The sequence below is a fragment of the Crocodylus porosus genome, unplaced genomic scaffold, assembly GCF_001723895.1.
Source record: "Crocodylus porosus isolate Cpor-Errol unplaced genomic scaffold, CroPor_comp1, whole genome shotgun sequence".
Lineage (NCBI taxonomy): Eukaryota > Metazoa > Chordata > Crocodylia > Crocodylidae > Crocodylus > Crocodylus porosus.
In genome coordinates, this window is record NW_017728906.1 from 196,561,954 (window position 1) to 196,578,654 (window position 16,701).

At 47.1% G+C, this 16,701-nt stretch overlaps 1 protein-coding gene across 1 annotated transcript in view; it reads left to right on the plus strand.

Annotated features, from left to right (window-relative positions):
• NARS2 (asparaginyl-tRNA synthetase 2, mitochondrial (putative)) overlaps nt 1-4,838 on the plus strand; it is a 69,589-nt gene extending 64,751 nt beyond the window's left edge. Inside the window, exon 14 of the mRNA XM_019530419.1 lies at nt 4,613-4,838. Coding sequence (XP_019385964.1) covers nt 4,613-4,757 — 145 coding nt within the window. The 3' untranslated portion in view covers nt 4,758-4,838. The remainder of the gene's footprint in view (nt 1-4,612) is intronic.
• Nucleotides 4,839-16,701: the final 11,863 nt, after the last annotated feature.

Below are 16,701 nucleotides of genomic sequence, written 5' to 3' on the forward strand. Positions count from 1 at the left end.
CTGTTGAGTGTTCACAGACAACAGTTTGTCCAAAAGACACCACAAGCAGATCCACTGTGGCTTATCTCATAACTGTAGCCACGCAGCCCCCGTAAGAAAGAACCTGCCACGTGGTATAGGAAGATGGCAGGAGAGACAAGGGTGCCACCACTATGGAAATTGTGAAATAAAATGTTCTGCCTGCCATCGGCACTCATTTGTCCTTTCGTTGGAGGAAGGTAAGCCCTGTCTTCTTCTCTGAGCTTTTATTGCACTGATTCTTCACCAAATGTTCTTCAGTGAACTTGCTTAGCAGGGATGATCTGCTGGACAGTGCAGATCTGAGCCTTACACAGAAGAAGAAAAGAACTTCATGATGGTAAAAGTATAAACTGTCAAGGGCCACATTGGTTTAGCAGCATATGGTACTTCTGAGCACTTGGGTGCTGTCTCCTTCCTCTGTAATGATGCTGAGGAGTTGCCTAGCAGATGTGCCTCCAGATGTGTAAGTCCTAAATTGCTGGCAAGCGTCATCCATCATTTCCTCTCAGGGGCCAGTAACAGTGTTGATAAGGCACCTCTTGAGTGCAGTGCGTATGTTAAGCCCACAACACCTCTCCGGAGGGGGAAGTCCCATCACCCATTTTCTAGATGGGGAAACTCAGAAGGTCAGCCTCAGAACCAGATCAGGGTTTAAGGCCAGCTGCTGAGTTCAGTGAGTGCCAGTAAGGAGAAGTTGGCCCTTCAGACCTGGTTGTCTCTGTACTACAAGAGGTGATGTATGAACTCAGAGTAGAGGTTATACCTGGCATCAGGAAATAGCAGCATCATATGTTTGTTACCTGAGAGATGTATACATGTTTATGGCCAAGATGATCAGCATTATGATTCTCTAGTCTGTCTTTCTGTACCTAATTGTCACCCTAAACAGCATAGGAATGCTATGTATAGCCGAGGTTATCTGAGGCCACCACTGATTAATCCAAGGATTCGATGCTTTTTCCAGTGAGGAAAACAAAATCAGTATACCCCTCATATACCTTGAGCAATACAGTTCTTTGTACTAATGTCCTTGCTCCAGAATCTGGACCAGTCATTGAAACGATCTGTCTCGGAGATTGTTATTTTGAAGCCTGGTGTCTTTTTGATTTCTACTTTTATTTATTTAATGTTCTCCTGGTTGGATGTCCAGGCTCACAGAGTGCACAGCCACTGTTCTTTCAGCCTCATTTTCCCTAGCCAAGGTTGAGGAGATTTCTGTATAAGCAAAGGGTTAAATAAAAAGGGCTTGGGTTATTTTGTTTGGAAAGCAAATAGAGGAAGCCCCAGCACATTCAGCAGTGAATGGCAGCCAAGACATGACTCCTATTCACACTGCCTTGCAGTGCGGTGCAAGAGCTCTTGATGAAGATAAAAGAATGCAGGTTTCTAAAGGGATGAAAGGAAATGCTTTTTCAACTTGGCGGATAATGAACTTCTGGAATTTGCTGCCAGGGGATGTTGCTGTAGCACATAGCTTAGCAAGACTTGGAGGTTACAAGGCTATCAACCCTCCAGCTCCAGGGCATAAACTTATTGCCAGCTGGGGTCCTGGAGAGAGATTTCCCTTCATGGCAAAACATTGCACAAGCCATCAGGAGCAGGGGGAGCGTTCAGTTTTCCCGTCAAGCACCATGTGTTAGTCCCAACAAGACAGCTGGAGGAGCCTATGGCTGTTTGTAAGGTGAAAAATTTACCACGTAGGTGAATGAAGAAAAACTCAAGGAGCATTTTCTAGCACTTCTACAGAAAGATGTGGGAAAAGGAAGAGCTGCACCTGTAAGTCATCAGAAAGTTTTAAAAGATTTGATCCAAAAGCTGTAGAAATCAGTGGGAGCTTTCCATTAGCTTTATTGGGATCTGGGTTCAGCCCAGATGGCTACAGTTTGGTGGTGTATTTTATTTGTAGATCACAAAGCCAACTTGCTCTTTGACAGCAAATTATTGTTTTTCAGCCATGGAAGGCATGAATCTATGCCAAGTATCTCTGAGCTGGGCTGGGAGCTATGTAGGAGCAACGCACTTAGCATCTGTGGGCTCTTTCTCTTCGCTGTCTTAACTTCCCAAGTCGATGCAGGGAACCAGCCTCTGGGTCCAAAACGGGGGTAGGCAGTTTGGGCTGGAGGGCCACTTCCCAAGTCGATGCAGGGAACCAGCCTCAGGGTCCAAAACGGGGGTAGGCAATTATTTGGGCTGGAGGGCCACTTAAGGAGTTTCAGTGAGATTTTCCAGGTGAGGCTGGGGGAGGGGGCCAACCTGGCCCAGTGTGGTGGAAGTGCGGCAGCCCCCATGGTGATAGGTTACTCTGCCCAGGTGCCACTGGTAGTGTCTCTGCTGCTGTTGCTGCCAGCCCTGGCCCCGCTGCCAGCCCTGGCCCCACTGCCAGGGCACCAGACGGAGCAGGCAGGCAGGGTCTTCATGGAAATCAGCCCAGGGCCCCTGCAGGCAGGACACGCACAACCGGGCAGATGGCCCTGGACGGGGGGGAGCGGCATCCCGGAGCAGAATGGATGGGCAGGGGCTGGAATTGCAGAGCAGTGACAGCTCAGGGCCAGGACCCCGGGCAACGCTGCAGTCGGCTCCCTGCATGTCCCTGTGGTGGTTGCCAGTTCTGTGCTGTCACCATGCTGTGATCGTGGCTCCTGCCCACCCATCCTGCTTCCAGATGCTGCTCCCCACCTGCCCACAGCCCCATCCCACCTGCCCAGCTGCGTGTGCTTTGCCCATGGGAGTCCCAGGCCAACCTCCAGTGCTGCAGTTTGAGAGTGGAGGCAAGTATATTTTGGGGTGGAAATAGGAGAGGATGGAAGACCCCTTAAGGACTATTTTATTTATGGTATTCAAGGATCAGTTTGGGAATGCTGCTGTTGCTAATGAGTTCCTGGGGAAAAAAATAATACGCCAGCAGTCTTAAATACAAACTGTCAACTTGTCTGAGTCTGAAAACCTAATTGCCTAACAGCCTTCTTAAAGGATGGGGTGTGAATATGGATATCTGTATTAGAGGCAGAGATCAATCAGTGGAATTACTTTGGCTTTGTAATGGTATAATTTAGGCTGTAGTCCAGTAAACCATTTAAGGATATGAGTAGCTCTACTGAAAGCCTGTAAGCCAGAATTTGGCCCTTACCATTTTGAAAAGCAAGCCCTAGCACTATAGAAAAGCTTGCTTGTTTAAGAATTGGCTTGTTTGTTTTCTTTAATCCAACCGATCAAAGAATGAATGCCTGGATATATAGCAGTAGGCCCTCCTCCCTTGATTGTTGCATTTACTTTCCTCTCCGGCAGAACAATGGTGGGACCTAAACGAATTGAGGAGAACTGGTTGGAATTTTTCCCTATGGAAAATGTTGATTTTTTTTAGCAAAACGGTAAAAACCTCCAAAATTCATGCTAAAAACAAAACGTTGAGGGGAAATAATGCATAGCCCATCGTGCATCGTGGGGGAAACTTAGCCGCAAAAAACAGGCCAAGAAGAAGCAAAACTACATCTCCTGTCTAGTCCCAGAATCCATCTACATCTACAGTCCTAGAGCCCACCCATATTATTTGTTTGGGGAGTTTTTTGGCCTTGGCATGAACATTTTCTGTGGTAAGCAAATGTTATTTGCAAAAAAAGAACAAAGCTGAGGAAGCATACTGTAATCCCCAAATCTTGTCTAGGTCTATCCTAGCTTTGCAACTGGTTCAATAAAAAATACCACCTACAAAAAGTCCTTGCTGCTGGCATACTTCCTGAACCATCCCAGCTACAGCAGCACTTCAACTCTACTAAAACCCAATTTTCATGTTAAAAGCAATCAGAATATTTGCCCACCACCCAAATGATTTTCAGTTAGTCATTTGCTTATTACTGAATAAATTAGTGGATTATTTCTGCCAGCCCTACTCACCAGAGTGTCTGAGATAACATTTTTGAAGTAGATGTGCTAAAGTGGTAATACAAGTCAGTTCTGCCTTCTGTTCTGCCTTCTGCAAAGGAAGATGCTAAGGTACACATCAGAAGGACTCTCTTAATAGTGAGAGCCATCAGACAGCAGAATAGTCTTCTAAGGAAATTATTGGAAACCGCATCGCTTTAGGACATTTAAAAATAGACTAGATAGAAAACAAAAGCTGCTGCCGTCGCGCTAATTCAGCACCTCCAGGGGAAGGGTGGAATGAGTCTATTAGGGGTTTTTCTTCATTTGCAACAGATATTTCTGATGTTGCAAGAGTCTGAAGCCATGTCTGCTCCAGAAGGCTCTTGACCAGTATAGGATGAGTACTTTATCACCCAGCAATGCATTCCTGGGGTGGGCACAGCTGTAGCAGCAAAGCTATAAAGTAAAACCACCCCCATAAGCAAAACTGTCTCAACCAAAGCAGGGAGATATTGCTGGTTGGTGTGAGAGGTTTCTTCCATCTCAGCCGTGGCTGTCATCTCTCGATACTGCCAGCCCATATAGCCGCAGTGGCAGAAATACACGGTGCAGCCCTCACCCGGGCTGGGGTCAGGGGAAGCAATTAAATGGAAAAGCCTTGAATACAAAGCATCTCTTTAATTATCTCAGCATAACACATTGTGAACATGACTGTCTGTTTAAATTACAGGTACCTAGATCTCCGGAAGTTTGGATCTGTCCCTCACGGAGGCTTCGGCATGGGGTTTGAGCGCTACCTGCAGTGCATCCTGGGTGTTAGCAATATCAAAGACGTCATGCCTTTCCCGAGGTTTCCTCACTCCTGTTTGTTGTAGCCCGGTAGTGGCCACCAAAACTTTGGTGGTGTATTTGTATGTATATATAATGCGTGTGCATAGAACGAAGTATGTTACTGAGGAAAAAAATTGAGCGTTTGTTTTTTTTTGTATTAAAAAAACCCAAAAAACTTGTGGCGAATTGAATGGAGGGGGTGTATTTGGTAGCTGCCTTGGTCTGAGACTCAAAGAAATGCAAAACTCTAGAACTCTTGGTTCAGAGATGAGACCTTTTATTAGACCAGCTAAGAAACTGCAAAAAAAATATGTTTTTCTGCAAGCTTTCGGGCACACCTGCCCTTTCTCAGGCTCAGGGCAAATTGAAGATGGTAAAAAGTCCCCATAGGTAGAAAATAAACTTCATTTTTGCACAGAGGACGCTGAAGGTGCACTTTCATGAATAATTTATGAAGCTGTACCTTCATAAATAAATGAAGTTTGTTTTCTACCTATGGGGACTTTTTGCCATCTTTTATTTTCCCTGAGCCTGAGGAAGGGCAAGTGTGCCTAAAAGCTTGCAGAAAAACTTTTTTGGTAATTTCTTAGTTGGTATAATAAAAGGTATCAAAACTAAAGAGAGGGCATTTAGGAGTATTACTGCTCTTTGAGAAACTTTGGATCCTACTCTGACTTCGTATTAGTTATGCAGCGATTTAAATCTTCAAAGCAAAGCACTTCAGATAAATTAATGAGCCCTACTTAAGTGAAGAGTTAAATTCTTCATGGGAGTAACACAGGTCACAACTGTAATCAATATGCATTGTTGGGTAATGCTGTTTTTATAATGCAAGACGTTAATAAGGGGGTGTGACCCACACACAGGACTGAGAGACAGGAGGCTTTGAGTACTAATTAAATGTCTGTACAGTGCTTTGAAGATGGAATGGCAGAGAATTGCTAAGTAGTGTCCTTCACTGTGACATGTAGGCTCTTATGAAATAGCCATTTGTAAAGATTCTTCCCTTATTAAAATCAAGTCTAGGCTTATATTGGAAAGTGTACATTTGGAAAGTGTATATTAACTGTGGGAGGACAGCATAGATGATTTTGATTTTATGAGCCATCAATAAAGAAGCATGGTAGGCTTTTTTCCCCTGCAGTTTCTTTGGTCATAATATTACAACATTCATCATCACGGTGATTTCTTCAGACAGGCCTACATCTGCATCCTTCAGAGAATCAGAATTAAAAGGGACCTCAAAGATTATTGTGTCCGGTCGCTTGCACAGATATGGGATTCACTGTTCTCAGCAATGTTCACTTCACTTTGCACCACACCCAGAGAGGCAGAGTGGAAAGAGCTGAGCCACACATGCTGTCTTAAGGAAAATGCATTTGCATTGGAAGAAAGAAGTATTCTGTGAAGTGGGAGTGTATCTGAGGCTCAGAAGCCAGCACATGCTTTGAAATGTTTCTGGAGGAAGTATTTCCCCTTCAGTTGGCCAAACAAGATTTACCCACATTTCGAAAATACCCTGCAGCTAACACAAGCTGCGGCCTTATGAGATAATTGTTTTCTTCTCTGCAGGAGCTGAACTCCTTGCGGCCTTTAGCATTCTCCCAACAGCCTTATGTGGTATAGGAGAACAATCATCCCCACATTACACATGGGCACTATGGACAGGTTAAGAGACTGGTCCAGGGTCACGCACACAAAAAAAAAAAAAGGCTGAGCTGGGAGTTGAACTGAAGGTTCAAAAGTTGCAAGGTGGGGACACGTCCCTCTGGTCTTCCATACAGGGTTATCCTCTGAACCTATGAGTGCTCTGAGGGAAGGTTTCTCTCTATGTAGGAACATGGCAGCATAGGATGGGAAGGGTCTCCTGGCCCATTGTACCCAGTCCCCTGCATTTGCAGGCAACCATTTAACCAAGGGATTTCCCCCAAATTGCTACTTCCTCTCACACAGCTGCAAGGCACAATAGCCAAAACCCCAAGGATGCTCCCCTGCAGCGGTGCTCACAGATTTTGGCTACGCAGGCCAGATGAATGGCACAGGGCTGGACCATGGGCTGGATCAGGCTCCGACCAGGTAGAGGCAGTGTGGGGCCTGATCTTGGCTGGGTGGGAGCAGTGTGGGGCTCCATGCTGCTTCCACCTGCCTGGGATCAGGTTTTGGTGGCTCTACCATCCTTGCCAGGCTGGGATCGGGCCCCTGCCCAGCCCCTGCGTGCAGGGATTGGATCCTGCACCACCGTGCTCACCAGATCTAGCAGTGCTGTGGATTGCAGGGCTCCTCGCAGGATCTGTGGGGAGACCTGTGAGCCAAATTACATAACATCAGGGGTCAGCTATGGCCTGCAGACCAGGGGCTGAGGACCCCTGAAATACCACATGCCATAAGGCAAGTGCAGGATTGATGAGGATACCACCAATACCCTGCCACTGCAATGAGAGAGAGGCAGTTGGTAAATACATATTCAAAGATCCTAGGAAAATAACCATGCAAATTAATTACTGGAAAACTTGCACCGTGTCTCTGGTTTGCTGCCAAATGAATAATACATGAAAAAAAAAACCCTCAAAATAATTGGATATTCATGTTAAAAGTGCCCTGGTGCGAATTGTAAAAAGGATGCCGAACAGCCCAAAGTAAGTGAAAGAGAAATGAAAAGTGGTGATTGGGTGGTATCGCGCTGATAATGTCACCCATGCTTGGATGTTGCTGGTGTTTGTATGCCGCAGTGTAACACTGGCAGTGACTGTATGGAGGTGAGATTCCTGACTCGGGCTCGTGGGCACCGTGGCCATACAGATGAGTGCCATAAAGCCAGTGTCCCTTGCTGGGCATTGAAGAGTCCTTTGTATATCAGAATTCCCCACGTCATCTTGCCGTGTTTAATGTTGATTCAGGGATTTCTGTTGACTGCATGGGGATTTGGACCCAAAGTTATGTTTTGTAATTGCTCCTTTGGAGATGTGAAAAAGGGGCCCGTCACCAGACATCTACCTGCCTGGCACATTGCTCAGTAGCCTCCTGAGGGCTCTCTGCCAAGGTCATTACAAAATGGCCAGACCACCACAGTTGCAGTCATTGAGTGAACTGAACAGAAAGAGGGCCTCTCCATGAGGGGCGAGACCCGATGATCTTGTATGGTCCCTTTCAGCCCCTAACTTCTAACGTCTGGGAAAAGATTGGTCCCCACGCTCGGTCGGAAGGAAAATCTGAGTTTGCTGGTTGGCGATTAACAGGTGTTGGGCTGCTGCTGGTGGCAATGTGAAGGTGGCACTTGGCGGACAGCTAATTTGTAGACTGGGGGCTAAGTAGTTAAAGACAAAGACAAGGAACTTGTGCTTGAGGTGGTGGATACGGAGCTGGTGGAGGACGCCAGGAAAATAGTGTGAGGGCATGTTCAGAATGAGCCAGACAGGAAAATCCTGACAGCCGTTTTTTAAATGCGTTTGCAGCGTGGTTGGCACTGGAGCAGCCAGAAAGGAGGCGGCGATATTTGTCAAGGCATGTGATGCTGAGGGCCTGCAAGAGATTATTGTCTGTGAGAGCTGGAGATGCCTTCCAGCCTGCACTCCTATCCCCGCACAAGACTGCAGGCAGGACAAGGTCGAATAGGTTGTAGGGAGAAGCAGCAATGCCTGGCTCATAGGCCTGACTGCCTGGGGAAGTGGTTGGAGCCATCTCTAATGATGAATAAATTTGGGAGAGGTGAAGGCTGGGGATTGCGAGGTAGAGGAAGAGCTTGGTTGAGCTTGGGGGCAATCCACAGTGTATGTCTATGGAAGCCTGTGACCGGGACTGTGCTGCTAGGGCTGATGTTACGACTTGCTCCTACGCATTCAGGAGTTGCAGAGAGCACAGCTTTCATCGTCATGGAGGCTTACTCCATTACACATTGATTTGCCATTTGAGCGAGTGCCAGAGTTTTCCCCCTCGCGAGGATGGTGTTGGTCATCTTGTGCAGCATACATACTGCTAGTAGGTATTGCTAAGGCGTGACCTGTTTTCCCTGGGATTTCCGTGTGGAATGTCATGCATTTCCTTCGCATCTCATATCTCAGAAAGAAAGGAAGTTAATCCAGAGAGTCGGGGAGGCCGTTCCTGTTGCCTTTGTAGTCAGGGAAACGCGCCGAGAATCTCTTGGAACTGATTGCATTGTTCCCTTGCAGTGTTTTCCTTTAAAACCTGCCTTCAGTTACTGGCTGAAGCAAGATACAACTCTACTGCTTTTCCAAGTAAATAATAAAGATGCTTTTACACCTTGGAATTGGTTTTTAACCTGAACGTGGAGGTTAAACTGAGGTGTTTGCACAGAGGAAGAAAGGCGCTTGGCTCTGAGTCCCGGATCTCCAGCTGAGTTAGTGATTGCAGTCAAAGTGGTAAAAAGCAAACCAGTGAGCAGGGCAAATCAGTATTGCTAATCCTCAGGTTTGACAGCAGTGCAGGGACTGGAAGGGTAGCACTGATCTGTCTGATTACTTGGCCCCAAGAATTGCTTGGTTAGAAACCTTGGGAGAGGAGTTAATGGCCTAAAAGTAAGGCTATGGACTTTGAGCAGCTACATGCTAAACTTCACTGGGGTTCTCAGTAAAGGCAGGTATTTTCAAGGATGCTGAAATCATGAGTGGGACAGGTGTAGAGATGGCGCTATTGTGTTTTTTTCATACAATCCAGGGGAGGATCTTGGAAAACTCCATTTTAAATTTGGTGGTGGGAGAGCTTTTCCCCCCACCCTTGAAAATGTTAGGGGACTTAATGGCTTAGAGCTTACTTACCAGAAAAGTTGTCTTCACATCTTAATTCACTCATGTATTTATTTGTGGGGGCAGCATCTGCAAGCCCCAGTCACAGACCGGATTTTCATTGTGACAGGTGCTGTACAAATGTGGAGCAGACACTGTCCCTGCCCCAGGGAGCTTACACCCCATGCCATCCATTGACAGGGCAGGCTGCACTCAAGCCCTTGGGGGGCAGCTGACAAGATGCATTGCTTTGGAACATACTTCCCTGCTTGGTCTAAGTTACAGACCATCAAAACCCATTTGTTTTCCACAGTGATAAGACTGTGATGGGGAGATCTCACATACGGTTTTGCCTGCTGGGTGGTTGTGGGAGCAGGATTGCAAGAGTGCTGATCTGTTTTCATGTGGGTTTAAGAATTATCAAGGGGTGCCTAGAGCAAATGGTAGGCATTTGTGAAAGGCAGACACATAGTAAAAGAGGCTTCTGTGCCATTAAAACTGATATTGGTTGTTGCTGTAGTCTTTGCCTCTCCTTTGGAAACAGGTCTGGAGCAGGGAAAGGAGATACTTTATGTAAACACTCTGTGTCATCATATTCTCAGATCTAGCCAAAGCTATGAAAGGCACCAAAAATGAGATATTGTTACTTCTTGATGGTGAAGCATTGTTCTGTTTTTTTTGGCAATTGCAAAGCAGTGCCCTTTCGAAGGATTGTGATGCAGATGGTCAGGAGGTGCACGCACTTTGGCAGAAATGTTCCACAGTATTTTCAGCACTTGTCTAAGAGCAGGTCTGACCTGGAGCTCCCGGACATTGCGTTCCCTCCATGTTTTGTGGTTGTCACTTAATGCAGCACAGTTGTGCCTAGACGCTGCATCAGAGATTGGGGATCCATTGTGTTAGGCACCGTGCTGACAACCAGGAAAGTGATGGTCTTTTCTGTCAAACTAGAAAAAGCAGAGGAAGGGTGGGAAAAAGATGCCTTGCTAAAAGACATGCAGTACCTCAACCGGATGTTATTGGCTTGATTCAGGAATTATTGGGTGAAATTCAAGGGGTGAGACTTGAGGATTGTAACTGTCCCTGTTTGCTTTAAAAGGAAATCTGTGGCAGAGCCAAGAACTGAACACACATCAGCTGAGGTCCAGGCGAGTACCTTGTTCACAGCACCTCCTCTCAGTCTACCTTTGGGATTCATTAGGGTTACTATATTTCCAGTTCCAAAAAAAAGAGGAAGCCAGTTGCAGGGACACCTCACTCCCTACCCACAGCCCCCTGGCCCTGACAGTGCCCCTCAGTCTCAACCTGCAGCCCCGCCATCCCTGCTGCTGCCCCTCTCTCCCTGGCATTGCCAGTGACCTACACTCCTGGCTCACAGCTCCCCACCCTCCCCCCCAGTGCCTCTCCAAAGCCACAGCCCCCCAGTCCTGCTGGTGCCCCTCAGTCCTAGCTGCAGCCCCTCTGCTCCCCCCAGCCCTGCTGGAGGGGGCCTCCAGCTGCCCCCGTCTTGACTGGGCTGGAACGCAGCAGCTGTGGCGGCTCCTGCTTGTGCAGGCAGCAGTAGAGCAAGTCCAGCCCCAGCACAGGCTGGAGCGAGAAGAAGGGGAGGCCTGTGGCAACCCCCACTCTGGGCTGGGGTTCCTGCGCTGTGCTAGGTGGCCGGGCTACGCCTCTCCCCCACCCCCGGGCAGCATTGCCCAGGTGCCCTTCCCCTGTGACCACGGGCACTGGCCCCCATGCCACTAGCCTGGCTGTGCAGATCCTCCAAAGGGCCCCCTAGCCCCCTTCTGCACCTGGAGGGGCAGGTGCTTCCCCCCTATCCCTGTACCCTGCCGTAGCCCTGGAGCATGGACACCATCCCCCAGTGCCAGCAGCCACCTGCTCCCCCCACCACGCCCTCAGTCCTTAAGCCCTCCAACCCCTGCTCCCTATAGACTTAACTGCATCCAGCTGCCAAGGCTGCTCCCACCACCCTGCCAAGCTGCATGCCAGCCACCTGCATTTGCGCCTGCAGATGCACATGGTGCCCCCTGCCTCCAGTAGCCCTCCCCCTGTTCCCACCAGCGGAGCAGAGCAAAATCCTGGACATTTATTCAGATTTCAAAAAAACACCTGGATGGAAATCAGAGGACCCAGACATATGGTAACCCTCATTTTATCCCTTAGAAGTGATGCACAATTTTTGTAACTGGTCTGGTTTAACATAAGTGTAGTACAAGTGACAGCAGACGTATACTAACAGACAGAAAACAAAGAGAAGATACTGGTAGGGATGACAGCGCTGGTCTCAGTCTGCTGGTACATTGGGCCTGGGTTAATTTATCTGATTCTGCATTTTAAGGAAGTGTCAGGCTGGCCAGGAGTTTACTCTTCCAGCCCATTAGGCCTCATCTTCACTAGGGAAAAGACAGGTAGTAGGGTTTGAGTTGGAGGAAAAAGGCATATTTTTGACACCCTGATAGTAACTAACCAGTCATAAAATTGGGCGCTGACAGAAGTGCAGCTCCCAGCTGTAACTCATAATGATTTTTGCAGGGGATGGAGGCTGAAACACTGAACTCCCTCCGCTCCCTTTCCTCCCTCCCATTCTGAAAACAGCCACAGGCTGGGAGCTCTGCAGACACAAGTTACAAAAGACGCTACATTTTGAAACGTCTTTATCCCAGACCTCATGCAATGAGGGGTCAGTTTTTCACCAGTTCAGCCTTTTTTTGCAGCAACTTGCAGCTGTGGACTTGTGTTTGGTCACAGCTATAAACTGCTTTCTGTGGCCAGATCAGGTGAATATTGTCACTTCTGTCCATAGTAAAGTTGCAGCACTGGTTGCTGTAACTGGGTCTGAGTCACTTGCTGAAGTCTCTTTGTTGACTTTTAAGAATCTACTCTGATTTTCAAGCCAGGTGGCATTTAAAGCCACAGAAAAGCATAATCCCATTCTAGAGAAGTAAAGGCTTTAGAATAACACTTCCGTGGTGCCTTTCTCCTTCAAAAGATTTTGAGCGTTAATTAGGCAATGTCCGTGGAGCCCTTTGAAGATGCTAAGTCTAGCTGAAGTGCTTAGTGTTGTTGTTAAACTGGATACCTTGATAGGAAATAGAGTTGTTAGCAATTAGCCCTGCATCTCAGAGCATTGCATTAGCGGTGCTGCAACTGTGCTGGTGGAAGCATCGCTGAAGAACAGCTGTAGTTATATTGGCTTAGAGCAAGTCTAGACAGCTTAAAAACTAGTGGCCTATCTGCTCCCACTAGCATTGGTGCAGCTGTACTCAGGGTGCAAATTAAGGGGGAGCTCGGGGTGGGGCTGAGCCCTCATCATACGTGACGTGAGCCCCCTGTAAAATTTGAAAATCATAAATTGGGAGGTCTCCAGTTGGACTGCTCCTTCACTTAGGTGGACTTGTTAATCAATGAACTGTTTTATTTTTTTTGCAACCCACGCCCCCTCCGCTCCCCCCATCAAGTCAAAGTGTAATTCAAACCCTGGCTGCACTGGAAGTCTTCAGACAACAGCGGAGAAACTAAAGCAAAATGCTAGTGCAGGTGATGTCAAGGACAGGCTAAGTGACTTGCCTGAGGCTATGAAGGGAAACAGAATCAAAGAGGGGGCTACAAAGTCAGTGCTCCTCTCCCTTAGTTCAGAGCACAACTCTCCCAGTGAAGTTGCCCAGGGGCTGATCTTCAGCTGGTGGCAATCAGTGTGGAATAGATCATTGAAGCCAGCTGAAAATCTGGCCAAAGTATCTTAATTTTGCAGAGCTTTTAGCACACCTGTGCCAGATGATGTGTTAGGTCTTCTGTTGGGCTTGGGAGGGTTATGAGAGAGAAGCTCTGGTACACACTTTGGAACACACTTGCCAGCTATAAATGGTTACTGCCCGCGTTCAGGCGCTCAACAACATGCCTGCTTGACATCGGCATTGATGAGGGGCTCCACACACCTGCTTGCAAATTTGGCTGCATGCTACCCAATTCTTATGTCCCTCTCTGACTATTATCAGGTGGGGAGGGTGACCCACCCCATTCCCTTATGAGTCTACAGATCTTAGCCACTTCAAAATTAATACAAGTCACATGTAAGACCCTTGTTCATGAGATGGCTGTAGATGACATGGGCAGCGCCTTCAAATCCTATTACATTTTATGGACTTGTGGATGCATAGGGATTCAGCTGTTCAACCAGCCACGTGCACGTTTTGTAATGAACCTCTTCAATTACTTGCGTAGCAGGATTAGACTGTAAACTCCGTGGGGCTTTTCATCACATGACTCTGATCCCTGATTTGGGTCTTTAAATGCAAGCTGCTATCCTAGATGATGACAACAGTTCATACTGAACCCTCCCCAGAGCAAAAGGATAATTAAACATTTGTTTTATAGACCATCGGAAACTCAAAAAGGTCCATCTGGACAAAAAGAGATATTTGTATGCAGGCCTCCTACTCAGCTACAAGGGATCTACAGCATAGGGCAAGGAGTCTGGAGACTTGCCCTCTGCTGCTGACTGCTGTGTGTTGTGACCTTGAGCAAGTTCCTTGGCCTCTCTGTGCCTTGGTTTGCCATCCTCTAAGACAGGCATGTTGATACTAACCGTCTCCATCACTCAGAGGTGTATGAGTGAAGATCGTTACGCAGCTGCTGTGTGTTACCAATTAATTATTCTGTGACTAATGGCAGCATAAGTGGCTTCTTCAGTGTTCAGACTGACTTGCTTGTGTGAAGTTGTAGGGCAGCACGTAAGATGCACAGAAGTACATTTATTCAGAGAAGCATCTGAATGCCCAGCTTCTTCTCTAGAACGAGGCCTCAATTTGGAAAAAAGAAGAGTAGCCATTTTGATTCCTCTGGTTTTTGGGACTCATTTTTGGGGGTGTACTGAGCCCTCACTTGCATTCAGGTAAAGTGAGTCATGTTGGACACCCAGAAACAGGTACTAAGCTCATAGATTTGAAGGTGAAAAGGGACAATTTTGATCATCTCTTCTGATCCTGATGTGACGCAAGCCAGAGAATTTCACCCAATCATTTCTGTCACACCCTACTAACATTTAAAATGTGGGCCCTAGCTCTAGTTTGAATGTGTCTACCTCCAGCTTCAGTCTATCACATCTCCCAGTATCTTAATTCTATTTTTGTCTTTCTTAAAAAAAAAAGTCATAAGCTCTGGAATCTGCAAAATGTGGATGGATTTGTCATGAGAACAGGCTTTCTCGCTGCATTTAGTGCTTTGCTTCAGAGGAGCCGAGGTGGGTTCTGAACCTCACACCACTAGAGACGGACACAGGTAGTTTTGTGACAATGGTTGGTAGTGTTCCCTGACCTATGGGTAGGGACCTCCTGAAATTGCAATTTCACGTACTTTGCAGAAATCCTCAAAATTCCCCACAAAATCGGGCAACGCCTGTGAAATCTGCAGGGAGTATGGGGGAAACCTTACAGAAAATAAAATGCTAGATCCTCACAGAGAGCCAGCAGTCCTCGTGGTGCTACAGCCCAGCTGTGCAGCCTGCCATGGGGTGGTTGGCAGGAAGGGGAGCCCAAGGTGGCTGCTGACCCCGCCCCTCTCTACCAATTGGTGGCAATGGGCAAGGCCTTATGATGGACAGCTTTCACAACCAATCATCAGTGAGGGACAGGGCCATCAGGGTCCCTCAGCCAATTGGAGGCATAGGGGGACCTGCCACGATCAGCCCACGAAAATGGTAGCCAGTCCCATGATCTCCCCAGTTGCCTCCTCTAGTTGGGTAGACCCCTACCTATGGGCCCCTGCTGCTAAAGACCTCATTGCACTTGTACACACACATGCCTCCTTGGGTTTCTCCCTGTGTCAGAAAGGTGCAGAGTGCAGGACATCTTCATTATCAATCAGTGATTCATTTAATGAACACTGAGTATCACATAACCACTCCAGCCTGGGTTTCCACATTTGGATAAGTAGGTAATAATGTCTACATGCTACAGAGCTTATGATGCTTAATTACTATTTGTAAACTTCCTTGCTATTTTTGGCTGTGAGACCCAAGCTTGGGATATTATTGGAAACAAACATAGAGATGCATTTGCTACATAATTTACGCCTTTTAGGAGAGGCCCGAATGCAATTTGACAGCATCTACTTCCTTTTCTAATAGAATTTTTAGTTCATTATATACAGTGCAACCTCATATCCTGAAGGGGTGTCACTGGGAAGGGAAAAAAAAAAAGGAAAAGGAAAAACATCTGTTTCTATTCTGGCTTCTGTTTTGACCAGCAAATGTAATGGCACATGATCGTTCAGCCGACAGTAATCCAGTTACAAAAGTCTTCAGAGTTACTGCACCAACGAAATTAAACTTGATTACATCCAATTATGCTGAAAAGCCAGACAGCAGCTCCTAGCTTGGGGTGAAGTAACTCCTTGTGATTACTTGTAGGCAGGCCTTGCTGGTTGTCAGAAGGATAAAGGCTGGATTCTTAGAGCACCATCTGCTTCTTGAGTGGTGCTGAAGGATATAAGAGTCTACCAGGGTCAGTAACAAATATAGGCAAACCCTGCTCGGATTTTCCTTTCCTGTTCTGTTGTGATTTGTACATTAGCACCCAGCCAACCCAGCTTAGATCAGCGCCTCACTGAGTAGAGGCTGTACAGACATCAAGCTTACTGTCCAACTACTCTAGACCAAGGATGAAACGGCCTTCACCCTCAAGATCACTGGCAGATGGCAATGAACCCAGGACCCCTGATCCGGTGGCCTCCCCATTAGTCCCTACTGCCACTGTTTTCTGCCATAAGAAGAGAAGCAAACTTACATAGCAACTTGGGTTTTTTTCTTGTGAAAACATTACAAGGGAAAATTAGGCTGAGTCACAGCTGGATCTGAGTCTAGGTGGAAACACTTGGATCTGGAGTATGAATTTAGTTCATCACAGGGCTGAGAACCAGGCAGAAAGCTAAGCCAAAGCTTGGGAAAACTGATAGCTAGAGTCTTGTTTTATCATCAGTGATGATGATTTGAAATAAGTGACTAAGAAGGCAAGATTGTTCAATATAGGGAAGGGAGCAGGACTGGGCCTTAGCCTGGCCCTATTAAACCCAGGGCTACACACAGAAAGAGCAATACTGGTACACTAGAGCAGTAGTGCTCAACTTATACCCCATGGATCAGAGCTGTCCTGCAAAACCGTGTCATCCAGCCCATGGTGCTCCCTCCAGGTCCAGAAGCGGTGGCAGTGTTAATTGCTATAGTCTGCAGCAGTTAACACTACTATCACTC